General features: G+C 41.5%; 1 protein-coding gene across 3 annotated transcripts in view; it reads left to right on the forward strand.

Moving 5' to 3' along the window:
• Window positions 1–13,718: 13,718 nt before the first annotated feature.
• CSK (C-terminal Src kinase) overlaps window positions 13,719–16,625 on the forward strand; it is a 33,819-nt gene continuing 30,912 nt past the window's right edge. Inside the window, exon 1 of one of the 3 annotated variants that reach the window (XM_042476499.1) lies at window positions 13,719–13,790. In XM_042476499.1, the coding sequence (XP_042332433.1) occupies window positions 13,734–13,790 (57 nt within the window). In that variant the 5' untranslated portion in view covers window positions 13,719–13,733. Of the gene's footprint in view, window positions 13,791–14,011; window positions 14,033–15,626; window positions 15,738–16,625 lie in introns of those variants that run through there. The other 2 variants (XM_042476500.1, XM_042476498.1) reach the window with 2 other exon arrangements.

The following is a 16,625-nucleotide window of genomic DNA, read 5'->3' on the forward strand; positions in this document are numbered from 1 at the left end:
TCTGCAACAGGCCTTCCTTTATGTCACTATTTGTTTGTTTGTTTGTACCATTTTGGGGGGTATCAGTTGTTGGTCCTCTGGTTTGAGGATTCTTGCTGAATTGGTATTGGGACAAAAATGCCTTTTTTCACCCCGCAAAAGACAGAAATGGAAGCAGTGATCTTCGCTGCTAGAAAAAGCACATTGTTGTAAAATGAAACCTAGCGGTGACAGCGTTCTTAGTGGTTTCCCACCCTGGGATCTATCCATCTCATTTTCCTAGAGTCCAGAATGCTTCAACTGTACTTTGCCCGCTGACGTGGGTCTCCTAATCTAGGAGTCTCTGTCACTGTGATTGTTTTTGGCAAAGTTCAGGGAACGGTGGTGAGGTGGCATACAGCAGAGGCACAACCTAGTCTTCAAAATCTCAAATCCTTTCCTTTTCCCCCTTGTTTTCTTTTTTCTTTTCCCTTTCCTTTCTTCCCTCCTTTCCTTTCTGCTTTGAAAAACTAAGACTACGCAGTGTTCTCTTGATGTTTATCTTTTGTCTTTGGAATGGATTTGCTTTCATTGGTTTTAAACTCTATGGGCAGTTTTGTTGCATTTTAACTCTATTTCTTGATATATTTTTTTTGTTTGCTTTAAATCAGTGGCGGCTCTACGAATGAGACAATTCAAAGAAATGAATTCAGCCAAATGCATCTGAGCTTGTAGACTGAAGTCTAGGAAAGCTCATGCTGCCAATGCTTTCTTTCAGTGAGTCTCAAAGGTGCTCCAAGATCTCTCTACATCTATGAATGAGAGATTTCCAAGTCACCCTATTCAAAACCGTCCTGCTCAGCTCTTGCAGATTCATGGCTGTGGCTTCTTTGATTTAATCTATCCGTCTGGTATACAGTTTTCTTTTTTCCTATTCCCCTCTACTAAGCATTATTGTCTTTTCTGCTGACTCTTGTCTTCTTGTGCTATGGCCAAAATATATCAACCTCAGTTTACTCATCTTTGCTTCTAGGGAGAATTTGGGTCTGATTTGTTCTAGGACCCATTGACTTGTCAGCACTCTTCTCCAGCACCACATTTCGAATGAATTTATTTGAAAATAAGTTGTCAGTTGACAAATTGGAACGTGTCCAGAGGAGGGAGATCAAAATGGTGAAAGCTCTGGAAACCATGAAGTCCTATGAGGAGCAACTCAAATACATTGATTTTCTTCCTATCCACTTTCTTCACTCTCCAGCCTTCACAGCCGCACATAAAAATGGGAAATACAATGGCATGCACAATCTAGCTTTAGTGTTCAGTGATCCTTTACACTTCAGGATCTTCTCTTATTTATTTAGTGCATTTATAACCACATCCTTCAGCCAAAAAGCCTCCCAGGGCAGCTTTGTTGTTGTTGTGTGTGCCTTCAAGTTCTTTCCGACTTTTGGCAACCCTTAAGGTGTGAACCAGTCATGGGGTTTCCTTGCCAAGATTTGTTCAGAGGAGGTTTGCCATTGCCTTCCCCTGAGACTGAGAGTGTGTGACATACCCAAGATGCTCTAGTAAGTTTCATGGTCAAGCGAGGAATCGAACCCTGGTCTCCAGGAGACTTACAAATTGAGGTTCAGCACCTCTTTGAAAAGAAAACAGCTGAGGTTCCAGTGGTGATTCTTGCTCTGGGAGCAATTCCAAAAGGAGTGACAAAACATCTGAATAAACATGTCATAGATAGGATCACAATTACAAAAAAGCATCAGAACATGCCTGATTATACTTTGCTCATTCCAAGATTCTTGGATAAAACTCTTTAACACCTGATAAACAGTGAAACTGAGATAGCAGCAGCAGTAACAGGAGCAATTTGACACTCTTTCTGCCTCCGGAAGTATGTCCTTACAGATAAACACTTGCACTGAGTAGGTTTCAGTTTATGTTGTGGTGAATGATGGAAGTGTTTAAACCCACGAGAAGAATAAACAAGACCCAAAGGCCTTGATAAACAGTCACATTTCCATTTGGTGCTGAAATGATACCAATGTTGGTATTAATCAGGCCTCCAAGGGTAGGGCATTCCAAAATTGGAGTGCCACAACTGAGGAGGCCCTCTGCAATGTCCTAACACAGGTCCAAAACACACTGCAGAAATAATCCACTTTCAGATCAGTTTAACTGCTCTGGCTCAGTGCTAAGGAATCATGGGAATGGTAGTTTATTTTGGCACCAGAGCTCTGACAGAGAATGCTGAATGTCTCACAAAACTACAGTTCTTAGAATTCCCTAGCATTAAGCCAGGGCAGTTAAAGCAATCTCAAACTGGTTTATTTCTGCAGTGTGTTTTGGACCACAGTGTATCGATGCAGAGATATCCTGCGTCCCTACAGGCCTTAATCCTCAATTACATACTGTATAGGCATATATGGACCTGGATTTTGTAGCTGCCTATGTGTTATGAGAGCCAGCATGGTGTAGTGGTTTGAGTGTTGGACTATGACTCTGGAGACCAGGTTTCGAATCTCTACTGAACCATGAAACTCACTGGGTGATCTTGGGCAAGTCACACTCTCTCAGCCTCAGAGGATGGCAATGGGAAACCATCTCTGAAGAAATTTGTCAAGAAGGCCCTACGATAGCGTCACCATAAATCAGAAATGACTTGAAGGCACACAACAACAACATGCTATATAATTCTGCTGTGGCCCAGTAAGGCTTACTTTGCTTGTGGTGCACAGGAGAGTCTTCTCTATTGTGGCTCCCAGCAGCATAGGCAATGTGCAAAGATATAGCCCTGTTAGTCTGTAGAATCAGTATGTAGAGAAATCTTGTAGCACCTTTGAGATGAACTGAAAGAAAGAAGTTGGCAGCATGAGCTTTCGTAGACATGTCTACTTCCAAATCCATCTGAGGACTTACCGTATATACTCGAATATACGTTGACCTCATGTATAAGTCAAGGGCAGGTTTTGAGGCTAGAATTATGGTTTTTGATATGACCTGTGGATAAGTCAAGGGTAGGACTTAGCCGCATGTGACAAAGGATGTTAAGGATGAAGCAAAAGAAAACAATGCTAAAGAACTTAAAATTTCTTGACAAGCACAACTATTTGTGCTCACCCAAAAGGCTGGATAGATGACAGAGTAGAGGGAGTTGATGCTTCTTTTAGGTACTCTGAGAAGGGATTAAGCTCTCACCTTTCACCAGGGGATGGTTCCTTTTTTTGGTAAGAGTTAAAGTACAGTGGTTACATTGACCCATGGATAAGTCAACTCAGGTTTTGGGGGTCACTTTTTTGACTAAAATTTCTAGACTTATACATGAGCGGCTGGATGGCCATCTGTCGGGGATGCTTTCATTGTGATTTCCTGCATGGCAGGGGGTTGGACTGGATGGCCCTTGCAGTCTCTTCCAACTCTACGATTCTATGATTCTATGGTGCTTTACAGATCACCCAAAAGGGTGATCTGCCGCCGCCCTTGTTTGCTGCACGAGGGAGCTGCAGCGGACAAACCACGTGGCTCCCCTGCGCAGCAAAAAGAAGCTGCAAAAAGCAGCTTCTTTTTCTGGCACCGTTATGATGCTGCAAGGCGCCAATGGGGCACTCGTGGCGTCATCAAGGTGCCATGATTTGCGGGCGCTAGGCGTCCATCACGTCAAAATGGCGGCGGCCATGTGTATAGGGCTCTGCCATTTTTATGCCCTTGTCACGTGCGAGGGGCAAGGCGCGTCAGGAAGCGCCGCCCCTCGCGCGTAACAACGGCGGCCAAAAGGCCCCATCTATAGAGCGCCTATGATTCTATATACAGTTTGGCTACAAAAGCTCATGCTGCCAACTTCTTTCTTTCACTTAGTCTCAGTGGTGCTGCGAGATCTCTCTAGCATAGGCAATGGTAAGGCATGCTTCAGTTGCAGTCAAACAATATCTGTAAGGCCACTTGATCCTCACCCCTGATATGCATAGGCACTGTGAAAGTGCACTGACATGCAGGAGAGGGTTAAAGTCTCTTTTTAAGAAGCCTTTTTCTTTGTTCCCAGCAGACCTAGGAAAAGCTTCTGCCCACCTGGCATGCATTGTCTTTGGAGATGGCTGCTGGGCAAGCATCAGTGGGCGTAAAGCAGCAGGCAGGCCTCTGGACGGCCTCTGGGCGAGCTTCAGAGCCAGGCAGTGAGTGGGCGAAGGCTTTCCTTCATTGCACTCCAGCAACTTTTTTGCCTTCAGGGATCCCAGGGAAGTGGCAAGAGTAGGACACTGGAGCTGGCATGAAAGAATGTGTCAGCCTCAGCTTGGACAAGTGAGCTTTTGGTCTCCCAACATCCCTAAGCCAACATGGGTGGGTAGCCTATCAGGGATCCTGGGGAGGGCACAAGAAAAGGATGTTGAAGCTGGAGCAAAGAGGGAGATCTTGGGCAGAGCTTTGATTCATTAATTTAAGGAATTAATTAATTAGTGTACTGTACTGACTTTTTCCCAAGGCTGATTACAGCATAGGTTAGAAACAAAATACAGTACAGTTAAAGCAACTTGTCATGCAAAAGTGGAAAAAAAATTAAATCCAATGTGAAGCCGAAGGCTTTCATGGCCTGCATCCATAGTTTTTTGTGGGTTTTGGGGGCTATGTGGCCATGTTCTAGAAGCGTTTCTTCCTGACGTTTTGCCAGCATCAGAGAAAGAAGATACAGTACCAGCCACAGATGTTGGCAATATGTCAGGAAGAAACTCTTCTAGAACATGGCCACATAGCCCCCAAAACCCACAAAAAACAATTAAATCCAATTTTAATCTTCAACCCCCCCCAATTATTTAAAACATTAAAAATACAAAAAATACAGTGCCTCCATTGAAAGGACCTTGTGTGACAGCTGTGGTTCTGTATGGATGACACATCTCAGAATCCCCGAACCACACATAGCTAGGTGGCCCATCAGGGATCCTGGATAGTGGGCAAGAATAGGAATGTGGAGCAGGAGCAAAATGGAGTCTTAGATGGAGATTTAAAAAGTTACTATTTTTGAATTGCACTTCACAGAATCTCCCAGCCATCCCTACTCATTGCTTAGAAGTAAATAGTAACTTTTAGTGAAGACGCAGTAAGGTCACATATCAAAAGTTACCTAATAAGTAAGAGAGAAGTGATGGCTTCAAGTTACTGTTAATGGCATTTTACGGTAATTTTTGATAGTACACTTTGACGTTTGCTATCATTCCTTTAGCAATCCAAACGTTCTTTCTTTCAAAAGTGCAACGGAAATTAACAGCAAAGCAGTCATTAATAGCAAAACAGTAATTAATAGCAAAGCAGTAAACAGTGTCAAATAGCAGGTTACTTTTTTTGTCAGTATACTCACTAACAGTACTTCAGGTTTGTCTTCAAACTCTGTAATGAGTAATAGAAGCGTGTTACTTTTTTAAAGTAACTTTCTATGCTGGTTGAAGAATTAGAAGAGTTCTGGTCCCCTAAAATAACTTCTCCAACCTCTAGCCTGCCCAAAGTTATTTTACACTGAAGAAAAGGGGAAAAAGTTACATAATTTGATGTATGGTTACTTAAATATGTATTGAGGCTATAAATGATTTTTGTAATGTGTTTTCCCACTTTAAATTGTTTCAATATGTTTAAATGGAATCTGTCACAGGCTGACCTGAGATCCTTGGACACGGTGTAGGATATAAATGTTTTAATAAAAGTTGCAATGTGGGATAAAAAACTTTTATAAATATTTTAATATTTATACATTTACAAACAGCAGCAGCAATGTAAAGTTGACGTTTCACATTTTATGTTGGCGAAGTTGGAAACAAGGGTATATTTGCTCACGTCTTTTGCATCATCCTGCATCTGCCTGTTTGCATCTCTTCTCCATTCAATAATAGTTAGGTTAAATCCTGTTTAGCCTCACCTTCAGACTGTAAAAGCCCTCGGGGGAAGCCTTGCAAAAAGCACACCTAACCTGTTCACAATTCAGTGAACAAAAATGTTGAAAGGTTAATTAACCACAATTTTCAGATATCATCTTTTTGCAGTTGAAAGCACACCTTGAACAGTAGTCAGTCTGATCCCTCGATGTAAAAACCAGAGCCTGGTAAAAGTAATAGTACTGTAGTAGTAGTAGTAGTAGTAGTAGTATAGTTGGCCCTCCTTATACAGAGATTTTTAAATTTATGGATTCAAGTATCCACGGCTTGAAAATATATACTTTTTAAAAGTATAAATTCCAAAGCAAACCTTGATTTCCCATTTTAAATAAGGGACACCATTTTGCTGTGCCATTATATTTAATGGGACTTGAGTATCCACGGATTTTGTTATCCATGAGGGATCCTGGAACCAAACCCCAGCGGATCACAAAGTCCCACTGTAGTAGTAGTAATAATAATAATAATTCTATAAACGACAATTTATAGAATCATTCTGTGAATCAGAGCCTATTATTATTATTATTATTATTATTATTATTATTATTATTATTATGGCTTTGATTCACAAAATGATTCTAGAAATTGTAGTCCATTATTATTGGCCTTTGATGTACAGGATGATTCTAGAAATTATAGTCTAAGAAAGGTAACTTTTGCAGCTTCTAATTGACAACAAAATGGTGTCCTTTATATAAAATGAAAAATCAAGGTTTGCTTTGGAATTTATACTTGTCTTTGAATATTGAAGTAGTCAGCTTGAAGCTACACTGGTCCACTTTATACTGCCAGTGGTGGTTCTGGTGTGTGGCGCAGTGGTTTGAGTATTGGACTGTGACTCTGGAGGACAGGGTTTGATTCCCCCGTTTGGCTATGAAACCCACTGAGTGCCCTTGATCACACTCTCTCAGCCTCAGAGGGACACAATGGCAAACCTCTTCCGAACAAATCTTGCCACGAAAACCCCACGAAGGTATACAGTTATTACTATTATTATTAGCTTTGAGTCCCAAAATGATTACAGAACGTATAGTTGGAAAAAGATAATTTTTCCAGCTTCTGGTTGAAATAGGAGACATACTGCCTGAGTCCTATCTGACAGTGCAAAGATCGGCTTGAAACTGCCCTGGTCCACTTTATTTATTTAATTTCAATGCCACCTTTCTCCCAGAAAGGGATCCAAGGTGGCTAACAAATAAAAACTCTTTAAAAACTTAATACATTAAAACAGTTAAAACATCATATAAAAACATACAAACTTACAAACATCAAAACCACAATAAAACCACAAAACCCACCCCATATAGCAAGCACTCTGTTTAACTCTTTGTATTTCTGGTGTAGCCCTTTTGCTTCCTTTTCAGCAGGAATCTTTGGAAGCACAACCCACACCTAAAGCTTAAATTCTGCTTTTAAAAAGTATTATTTATTGACGTAAATGCAAAATCTTAGCTCTTAATACTGCACTGGGCTTTAGAGCACATTAGCCCTCTCCCGAGATGCGTTGGGCTTTTTAAGTCTGAAATAATTTGACATGCTGTATAAATATCTCAAAAGCGACGGGGGGAAAATTTAAAGGAAGTATAATATGGTTTAAATGTTTCATGTTCACATTTACTAGGAAAATAAAGTAGTGGTCAACGATTTTAAGGCACAACAGGTGATTCCCCTACATTGTTTGCACCAGAGATAAAGAACCTTTGACCTATCATAGGAACAGACTACGAATCACATCATTCCCTTCCCTCGGTCTCGCTAGCTGGGGATCTTGGGAGCTGAAGTCGAAAATATCTGGGAGACTTAATGTTTGCCATCTTTAGCTGTGATGGCATGGCCAATTGTGAATCGTGTGCCCTTGAGACCCGCCATGATCCCCATCTTCATGGGAAATGGAAAAAAACCAGAGGACTCAAAACTGGAAGTGGGCAGTAGTCCACTTCATGTTTGGCAACCCCTGGTTCTCTTTCGGTGTGTGTTTCTGTGTGTGTATGTGCATGCAAAACAAGCTGGGGAGGCTACACTTTGTTCTTCGGACAACTGATGCTTAGGAAGTGGAAATTCTCCCTGTTGTGCAATCCTTTTATTTCCAGACAGAAGGGTATTGTTGAGAAAGGAGGTTGTGAGTGGTCTGTGGGCCACAAAAACAACCCTATCAGCCACATGTGGTCCACCGCTACACTTTTTAATTGTAAGAACGAAAAGGCACTGAATATATTTGAAAGGAAGCATTTCACCAGAATCTCAGAGCTGCACCAGTGTGGCATAGTGGTTTGAGTGTTGGACTATGACTCTGGAGACCAGGGTTTGATTCCCCATATTGGCTGTGGAACCCATTGGATGACTTTGGGCAAGTTGCATGCTCTCAGCCTCAGGGGAAGGCGATGGCAAAACCTCCTCTGAACAACTCATGCCAATAAACGCCCATGCTAGGTTCATCTTAGAGTCACCATGAGTTGGAAATGACCTGAAGGCACACAACAACAACAACAACAACAAGAGCTGTACACATAGACCTAAGTGCAGCCTTACTAATGGTCACTTTGCAAGAATAAATAGATTTGCAGCTCTGATTTGAGAGATGTGAAGGGTAGTCCTTTCTATTCCAGATGCCCAGAATTCTGTTGCATTCATTGGCTAGTGGGGTTTGGGAACTGACACCTTTCTAATTTCAAAGGGAAGAAACTACCACTTCGTCCCAGAATCATGTTGTTTAAAGGCGTGCATTTCTTTTAGGGCATGAACCGTTTTGGCTCGGTTGGGTGAACAGATATAGTGAAACTGCAGAAAGAGTGAACAGGATTCAAGTGGGAAGGAGGCAGGACTTGGGTAACACCCATAGTTTCTTGTTTGATTAAGCCAGATAAATTAAAATGACTAAACTTAAGTGCCAGCATGGTGTGGGGGTTTGAGCATTGGACTATGATTCTGGACACCAGGGTTTGAATACCCCGCTCAGTCATGGAAACCCACTGGGTGACTTTGGACAAGTCACACTCTCAGCCATAGAGGAAGGCAAAGGCAAAACTTGCAGTGAAAATCCCGTGATAGGCTCACTGTAATCCCTTTGGGTTGCCATAAGTCCGAAATGACTTGAAGGCATAGACCCAACAACAAAACTTAAGTGTACCTCTGAGTCAGACCAAAGGCCCGTCCACAACACAACCAGGCTGACCATTTCTCCAGAATTCGATACCAAAATTTGAAATGCATGTCAGCCTGCCTCTTATCTGCTTACTTGACTGCAGAGTCACCAAACTTGTTGTGTTATCTAATCAGACCGAAACAAATACTATTCTTATTGAGCTACCTATCAAACACTTCAGATTTCTGTGTTATTTGCTTTACAGTGTTGCCACTTAAAAATTGCACCAGTCCACCAGTTATTGCCCATGCAGGAAAATTTTTTTAAATGTAGCCAGTGGCTACAAATACAATACTGATCCCTGCAGATAGACAGACAGACAGACAGACAGACAGACAGATAGTCCTCTGCCTCAGAAGCACTATAGAGTCTACATTTGTGGATCAGTTTTGACCAGCTTTAGACTTACGTTTGTGGGTCCCAAACTTTTTTTCTGCAAGTCAGGACCAGCCGGCCGACTTAAGGGTTCTTTTCAGAAATGTCTCTCTTGGGTCTTTTTTGCTTAGAATGCACATGAAAGGAATTTGAGAGCTGTGGTGCAACCAGTCAAACTTCGGTTCTTCAGGTCATAATGAAGTCCTAACATCAACGCTTGCAAAAGCTGATAGGTTTCCTTTTCTGTTGAATTAACGGTTATTGATTAAGTGCTCCTTCCCTCTTCTCTTTTTAAATAGGATTGGAAAGGAATCATTGATCATCTAGTTCCAATGCTTTGCCAGGGCAGAAATCCTTCCCTAAAGTACTCCTAAGGTGGACATCCAACCTCTGTAAAGGTTCCAACCTTCTGCTGCTGCTGCTGTTTCTTAAGCACTGAGACTGCATACTTCATGTGTGTTGTGTGTAGTCCAGTGGACTAACATATCTTTTTTCCGCTTTCTCTGTTATTTTTAGCCTTACATGCCAAGTTGAGCAGTTTGCTCTTCGCTGCCGTGCATCTGGTCTATATGAATAAACGCTTCTTTCTTTTGCTACTTCCGTAGCGCTTTCCCTCTTCTTGGGCCACATCTCGCAGGGTTCCTTGGGGGGGGGGCGGCACAGTTTGGATTTCTAGGGAAGGTGGCACAGAAGAGCCTGGAGATGGAGGCTAAGTTATCTGAAGGTTTGTCGCTTTCAGTGTCTAGCGCGGAACAGATCTGGGTGTTCAGAGCAGCACAGCAAGATGGGCATTGGAAATGTAATTGATTGACTGATGTAACATGCTGGCTTTCCCTTGTGACTTGGAGTGAGCCACCGGGTTGTGACATAACAAAAGGCCGGTCAAAGAGTCATGGCTGGAAGGAGATCTGCACAGTGAAATACTTGCTTCACTTCCTCCTCTCAAGGGACCACAAGACTGTCCCAAATGAGCTTTGAGGCTACCAGATCCATCCAACTGTCCCAGTTTGGACGGACCCAATTATCCTGTCTCATCCCACTTTTTCCGCTGCTCCGAAAATGTCCCATTTCTCTCTCTCCTCCCACCTTTCCCCTTTTTGTCCCCAGTTGCTTCAGTTGCTGCAAGCTGAGGCTACATGCACGCAGAAATACTTATTATTATTATTATTATTATGTAGCCTTTTATTATGTCTTTATTGTCTATTATTTCTCTGTCAGAGGCTCTAGTGCCACACCAAACTCCAGTTCTCAGAGTTCCATAGTATTGAGCCATGCAGTTAAAGTGGTGTCAAACTGGATTTTAATAAAGCCTTTTCTTCTTCTTCTTCTCTTTTTCTTATTATTTTTATTATATTATTATTATATTTTATTATTTTTTATGTTATTTATAAATCCAGTGTACACCATTATAACTGCCATGGCTCAATGGAATGGAACTCTGGGACCTGGAGTTTGGTGTGGTCCAGAGCTCTCTGACAGAGAAGGCTAAATGTCGCACAAAACTACTGTTCCTAGAATTCCATAGCACTGACCCTAGCAGTTAGAGTGATGTCAAACTGGATTATTGCTGCAATGTGGATGCAGCCTCAGTTCAAAATGCAAAAATAGTTTGCATTCATTTAACTCAGCATGGAGGCGATGAGGGAAGGAAGGTGGCATCTTGCTTTGCCCTGTAGACTCAGGCAAAAGCAAGCAGTTGCAGCCTTTCCTAGCTTCTGTACTTGACTATACTGTATTCTGACGTTACTTGGTCAAAAGTTTCCAGGTTTTCATCTGTGAATTGTTGGAGTGTATGCATTCAGCCTTGTACAAAGTGAGTAGACGAGCATATATTGGGTAATTTTTATGTTCCGTCAAGTCAACTTGAACTTATGGTGACCTAGTGATTGCAAGATCTCCAAAAAGTCCTGTTACGAACAGGTCTGTTCAGGTCTTGCAAATGCAACTCAGCTTAAATTTTATTTGCATCAAACCAGTGTTCATTGGAATTTTAACAAGCAGAACACATACCAACAACCTTGACCGACTTAAGAACATGTTAATACTGATACTAAAACATTCACATATCAAAAATATATCCCCGGTGCCGAAACAGAGATGAATGCCATAACCAGAGGGCTTCACCAGGCAGGTAAAATTGTCAAATTCCTCTAAGAACAAAACTGTGCAATTTGAAGCCCAGGATGTAAATGTAGCCTTTACTATAATACCATTTGCAAACTCAGGACCATTGTTTCCTTTATGGAGTCATTGCTTATTTTACATGAATTAGTGAGTGGAAATATTCTGCCAAATCTGGGTACCTTTGATTCTAATTGGAATAGAGTGAGAGAGGAAGAAACAGAGTTTGGAGGCATCCAGGGTATATGGGAGTATTTAGGGTAAGAATTATTGTGGCGTATGGTTTTAATGTTAGAGTATGACTCTGGAGACCAGGGTTCAATTCCCAGCTGAGCCATGGAAAACTATTGGGTGACCTTGGGCAAGTCATACTCTCTCAGCCTCAGGGGAAGGCAATGGCAAACCTCCTCTGGACAAATCTTGCCAAGAAAACCCCAAGATAGGTTCGCCATAAATCGGAAATGACTTGGAGGCACACAACAACAAAGTGGTTAGAGCATTGGGCTGGGGCATGGGAGTTCTGAGTTCAAGTTGCCGGTGGGCCACAAAACCCACTAGATAACTGTGGACCAATTTCTTTTTCTTTCTGACTGATCTCCCTTGCAGGGTAGCTGTGAATTTCAAGGAGAGAGGGTTTCATGTGAAAAAGATGGATTATCATGGGTGATGGCAGCATCCTTCTCACAGCTAATAAATAGGTAACTAGCAAATATGTACAATAAATAGTAAAACAGAATGTTGTTGTTGTGTACCTTAAAGTCATGTCCGACTTACGGCAACTCTAAGGTGAACCTATCTTCTTGGAGGTCTTTAAGCAGAGGCTGGATGGCCATCTGTCAGGGATACTTTGATTGAGAGTTCCTGCATGGCAGAATGGGGTTGGACTGGATGGCCCTTGGTGTCTCTTCCAGCTCTACGATTCTATGATTCTATCTTTTCTGGGGCTGAGACTGTGTGACTTGCCTAAGGTCACCCAATGGGATTCCATGGCTGAGCAGGAAATCGAACCCTGATCTCTGGAATCATAGGGCCAAAACACACTGCAGGAAGAAGCCACTTTGAAACCACTTTAACTGCCCTGGCTCAGTGCTAGGAAATTCTGGGAACTCTGGTTTTGTGACACATTTAGCCTTTTCTGTCAGAGAGCTCTGATGCCACCACAAACTACAATTCCCTAGATTCTCTAGCACTGAGCCAAGGCAGTCAAAGCGGTCTCAAAGTGGATTATTTCTGCAGTCCAGTGCTCAAACCGTGATACCACACTAGCTCTCCTATAAGCCCTACACTGCTATAAATAAATACTAAATTCTAATAAATTGGTATAGCGGACCCTTGTTATACGCTGGGGTTTGGTTCCAAGATCCCCCATGGATAACAAAATCCGTGGATGCTCAAGTCCCATTAAATATAACGACATAGCAAAATGGTGTCTCTTATAAAAAGGGGAAAATCAAGGTTTGATATTTGAAATTTATACTTTTTTTGAACATTTTCAAACTGTGGATGCTTGAATCCGTGTATAAAAAAATCTGTGTATAAGAAGGGCCGGCTGTACAATAAATACACTACAATACAGGGGCACAAACATGGAGGGCAGGAAAAACACCTTTCATGACGCCTTTGCCTGATGAAGAAGCCAGTGGAGCTTTGAAAGATTGTGCCATGTGTTTTGTGCATTTTGGTTGTCCGGTTACATATATCACTGTTTTGTGGATTTCGGATGTTATTGTACTTTGTGATCTGGCCAACACGGCTACCCCGAATATGTTTTGTGGAGGGCAGGGTTGAGAAGTGTGGCTCCTGGACCTTCTCTCTTTGTTGACTATTATTTCTGTAGAACTGGCCTCTGTGTCTTCACCAGCTCCTGACCTGAGATCTAGAAACACTCGTCTTTTAAGAAAGCAAAATGAAAGCTGAGTTGTGAAGTCGCCGACAGATCTATTGACCAGATCCAGACCTCTCAAATGAATGGGATGTGCGAATGCGGTTGTGCTATGAAGTGATACCACCCCTTTCGACTTGTATGCATTTGGTTTTGCTTCCTCTTCCGCTCCTTGTCTGCCAGCAAAACCTCCAGAGCCCATCTTTCTCACTCAGCTGTTTGCCCTCTTTCCTTCCTGTCCTTTGCTGGTGCAGCTACAAGGCTGCTTTTTCTTTGCTGCCTAACTAGTCCTGGGTGCTGTTCACACACAACATACACACAAAGACACAACACACTGGATGAGATGGTGGAACTACCTCTGCCTCCTCCTACTGGCAGCTCCTGGACAAGACATCATATGGTACTGTATACAGATACCCTTTGTAAAATCTGGTTTGCACTCAGGTTTTGTAAAATCTGGTTTGCACGGTCCTGGGGTTTGTAATTTGGGGAGGCACTGGAGCTCCCTGGATGAGAATTTTAAATAGCCCATGAAGCTACAAATCCCATTGCATGGAATCCGTGGCAGTAAAAGTGATATCAAAATGTCACAATTGTACAGTGTGAAAGGATCAAAGGACATTAATCGGAAATCTCTCCCAGGTTAGTTTATGGAACTGGGGATGAAGCTGCATTTAAAAATACATTGGGAGAAATCAAAGTGTGGAAGTAATGTGTTAGCACTCATACAGTTATGTGGAATGAATTACTCGTATTGATGACAAAGGTTTAGTGGAGTTGCATTTTGCAAGTAGCTCGGTGAGTAGGAGTGAGTGTAAGTATAGTGATGTATTGGGTATAATGAGTAACGTTTTCTAATAGCCATTTATGGTTGGTTTTTAATAGTGTCATTAAGCATGTTAGAAGCAGGAATTTTTGATGTCATTTTGATGTCATTTTAAGTAATAAAAAAAAGCAATGAGGAACATGAGTTAGTTTTTAAACATTGCAATGAAAAATGGCAGCGAATCATTTTCTGTGCAGTACGGGTTGAGTCTCCCTTATCCAGAATTGCAAAATCTGAAATGGTCCAAAATCCAAAACCATCCACATGAGTGGCTGAGAGAGTGGCACCTTTGTTTTCTGATGATTCAGTCAGTGTACACAAACTTTGTGTCTTGCACAAAATTATTAAAAAGATTATGTAGAAAATTACCATCTGGCTATTTTTATAAAGTATATACGAATCATAAATGAATTTGATGTTGAGACTTGGGTTCCATCTCCAAAATATCTCATTAAGTATATGTTTTTTTAAATGGCTTATGCTATACAATAAACAGGATTTCATGTGTGTGTGTATGTGTGTGTGTGTGTATGTGTGTGTGAAATCTTGTTTATTGGATGTTTGAAAATTAATACAATTATTTATTTTAAAAAAGTAATAGCAAGAAGCAAGTTTATTTATGTAGCATAAGCCATTACAAAACACACACACATATACATAATGTATAAGCATATCCATATATATAAACAGTTATAACTTTTATTTGAATTCCTGTGTATAACCAAATATTCAACAATATACTTCCTTTCTTTTTTAACTTCAAATCTCCCACCTCTCATCCCCAATTCATGCATTGTCATTGCATTTTGGAATTACAATAAAGCATACATTTTCTTTTAATATTCTTTCTTGAATCCACACGATTTGTTTGTCCAAATCCACTTCTCATTCCAATATAATTTTTAGTAATTATATGACTATGCAATGCATCCTTATTGCCATTGCTATTACTGTACTATTACAATATATATATATATATATGCAAATATTCCAAAATCCAAAACCCCAAACACTTCTGGTCCCATGCATTTTGGATAAGGGAGACTCAACCTTCAGAACACATCGCTGGATTGGATTTTAACATTTAAAAAGTAATTTCCCAAACTCTGGAGGAAGAGATTGAGAAAACAAGGGTCTGTGTGCTGATGGCGCTTCCAAACATGAGGATCCCCTCCCCGCAATGTGCAAACTCTCTAGTTACTTAGTGCCTAGACTTCATCCTGCTTTGGCCACCTACGTCTTTCTCCTCCTCTGGAACAGAGAAGGCTTTAAGTCAGAGGAGCCCTTGTTGGATGCCTCTTGCCAGTGATCTCATACACCCGCATGGTTCAAGATGGCACAAACAAAGTGGCCCTTGTTCGGAGACCCAGCGCAGCAAGACCTGGGTCCTGGCTGGTGGGCTTGTAAAGTCCCACATAGCCTTGTATGGCAGCACCTCTGCCTGCTAGCTTTTTATTTTATTGGGATATCTGGAGGACTATTTGGAAAGGCTGTGTTGCACAAAGGTTCTCTAAGGAAATGGTAAGCCAGAGCCAAAGATTGGAAAACGTTCTTTTAGTATTATTTTTTCCCCTGCTTGTGGTGCAGTTTGGGTGTTGGCCTGGTTCTGAAGGTAATTTTATGCACAATATTTTTAATAATGTTATGCAGAAAACAAACTTTGTGTGCACTGAATTATCAGAGAGCAAAAGTATCACTGTCAGCCACCTATTTGGACAATTCTGAATTGGAATATTTCAGAATTCCAGATAAGGGAAACTCAACCTGCATCCGTGATCTAAGTTTGGAGAAGTTCCCCTTTGGACCAAAAATCCCAGAATCCCCCAGCCAGCAGGGCCATTGGCCCAACTGAAAAAGAAAATTTGGGGGCTTGTAGTCTAAGATAGTAAATCCTCATCTCTGAGTTGTTGGTGCTTTGCAGATCCTACCCGAAACAGAACCATTCTTTTCTGGACGAAGCTGTATTTATTGTATTGTTTACTACAAGCATGGTATAGCAACCAGATACCCAAAGCCTGTGTTTCTCCATCATCCTCCTGATGCTGTTTTTAATGCTGTGAAGCCGCTCTGATTCTCAGTCCTGAGAAAAGAGCAGGATACAAATAAATATAATAAATAAATAAATGCTGATGCTGCTAAAAAATCTTACAGATAGATAGAGGAAAAAGAAGAGGAGGAGAAATAGGGAGTGGACTGGGTAGACACAAAGCCTTTGCAAAGCGGAGCTTCACTATCAGAGGCTTTGTTAACCGAGTCGTGCCAGTGTAGATTTTATGTATAGAGACTTTATATAATCTGTGATCATGTGGTCTGCTATAGGGTTTTAAACCCCCTTCCTTCCTTCCTTCCTTCCTTCCTTCCTTCCTTCCTTCCTTCCTTCCCTATTCTTACAACAATCTATATTCTGGT

Source organism: Sceloporus undulatus, chromosome 6, assembly GCF_019175285.1.
Source record: "Sceloporus undulatus isolate JIND9_A2432 ecotype Alabama chromosome 6, SceUnd_v1.1, whole genome shotgun sequence".
In the NCBI taxonomy this organism is placed as follows: domain Eukaryota; kingdom Metazoa; phylum Chordata; class Lepidosauria; order Squamata; family Phrynosomatidae; genus Sceloporus; species Sceloporus undulatus.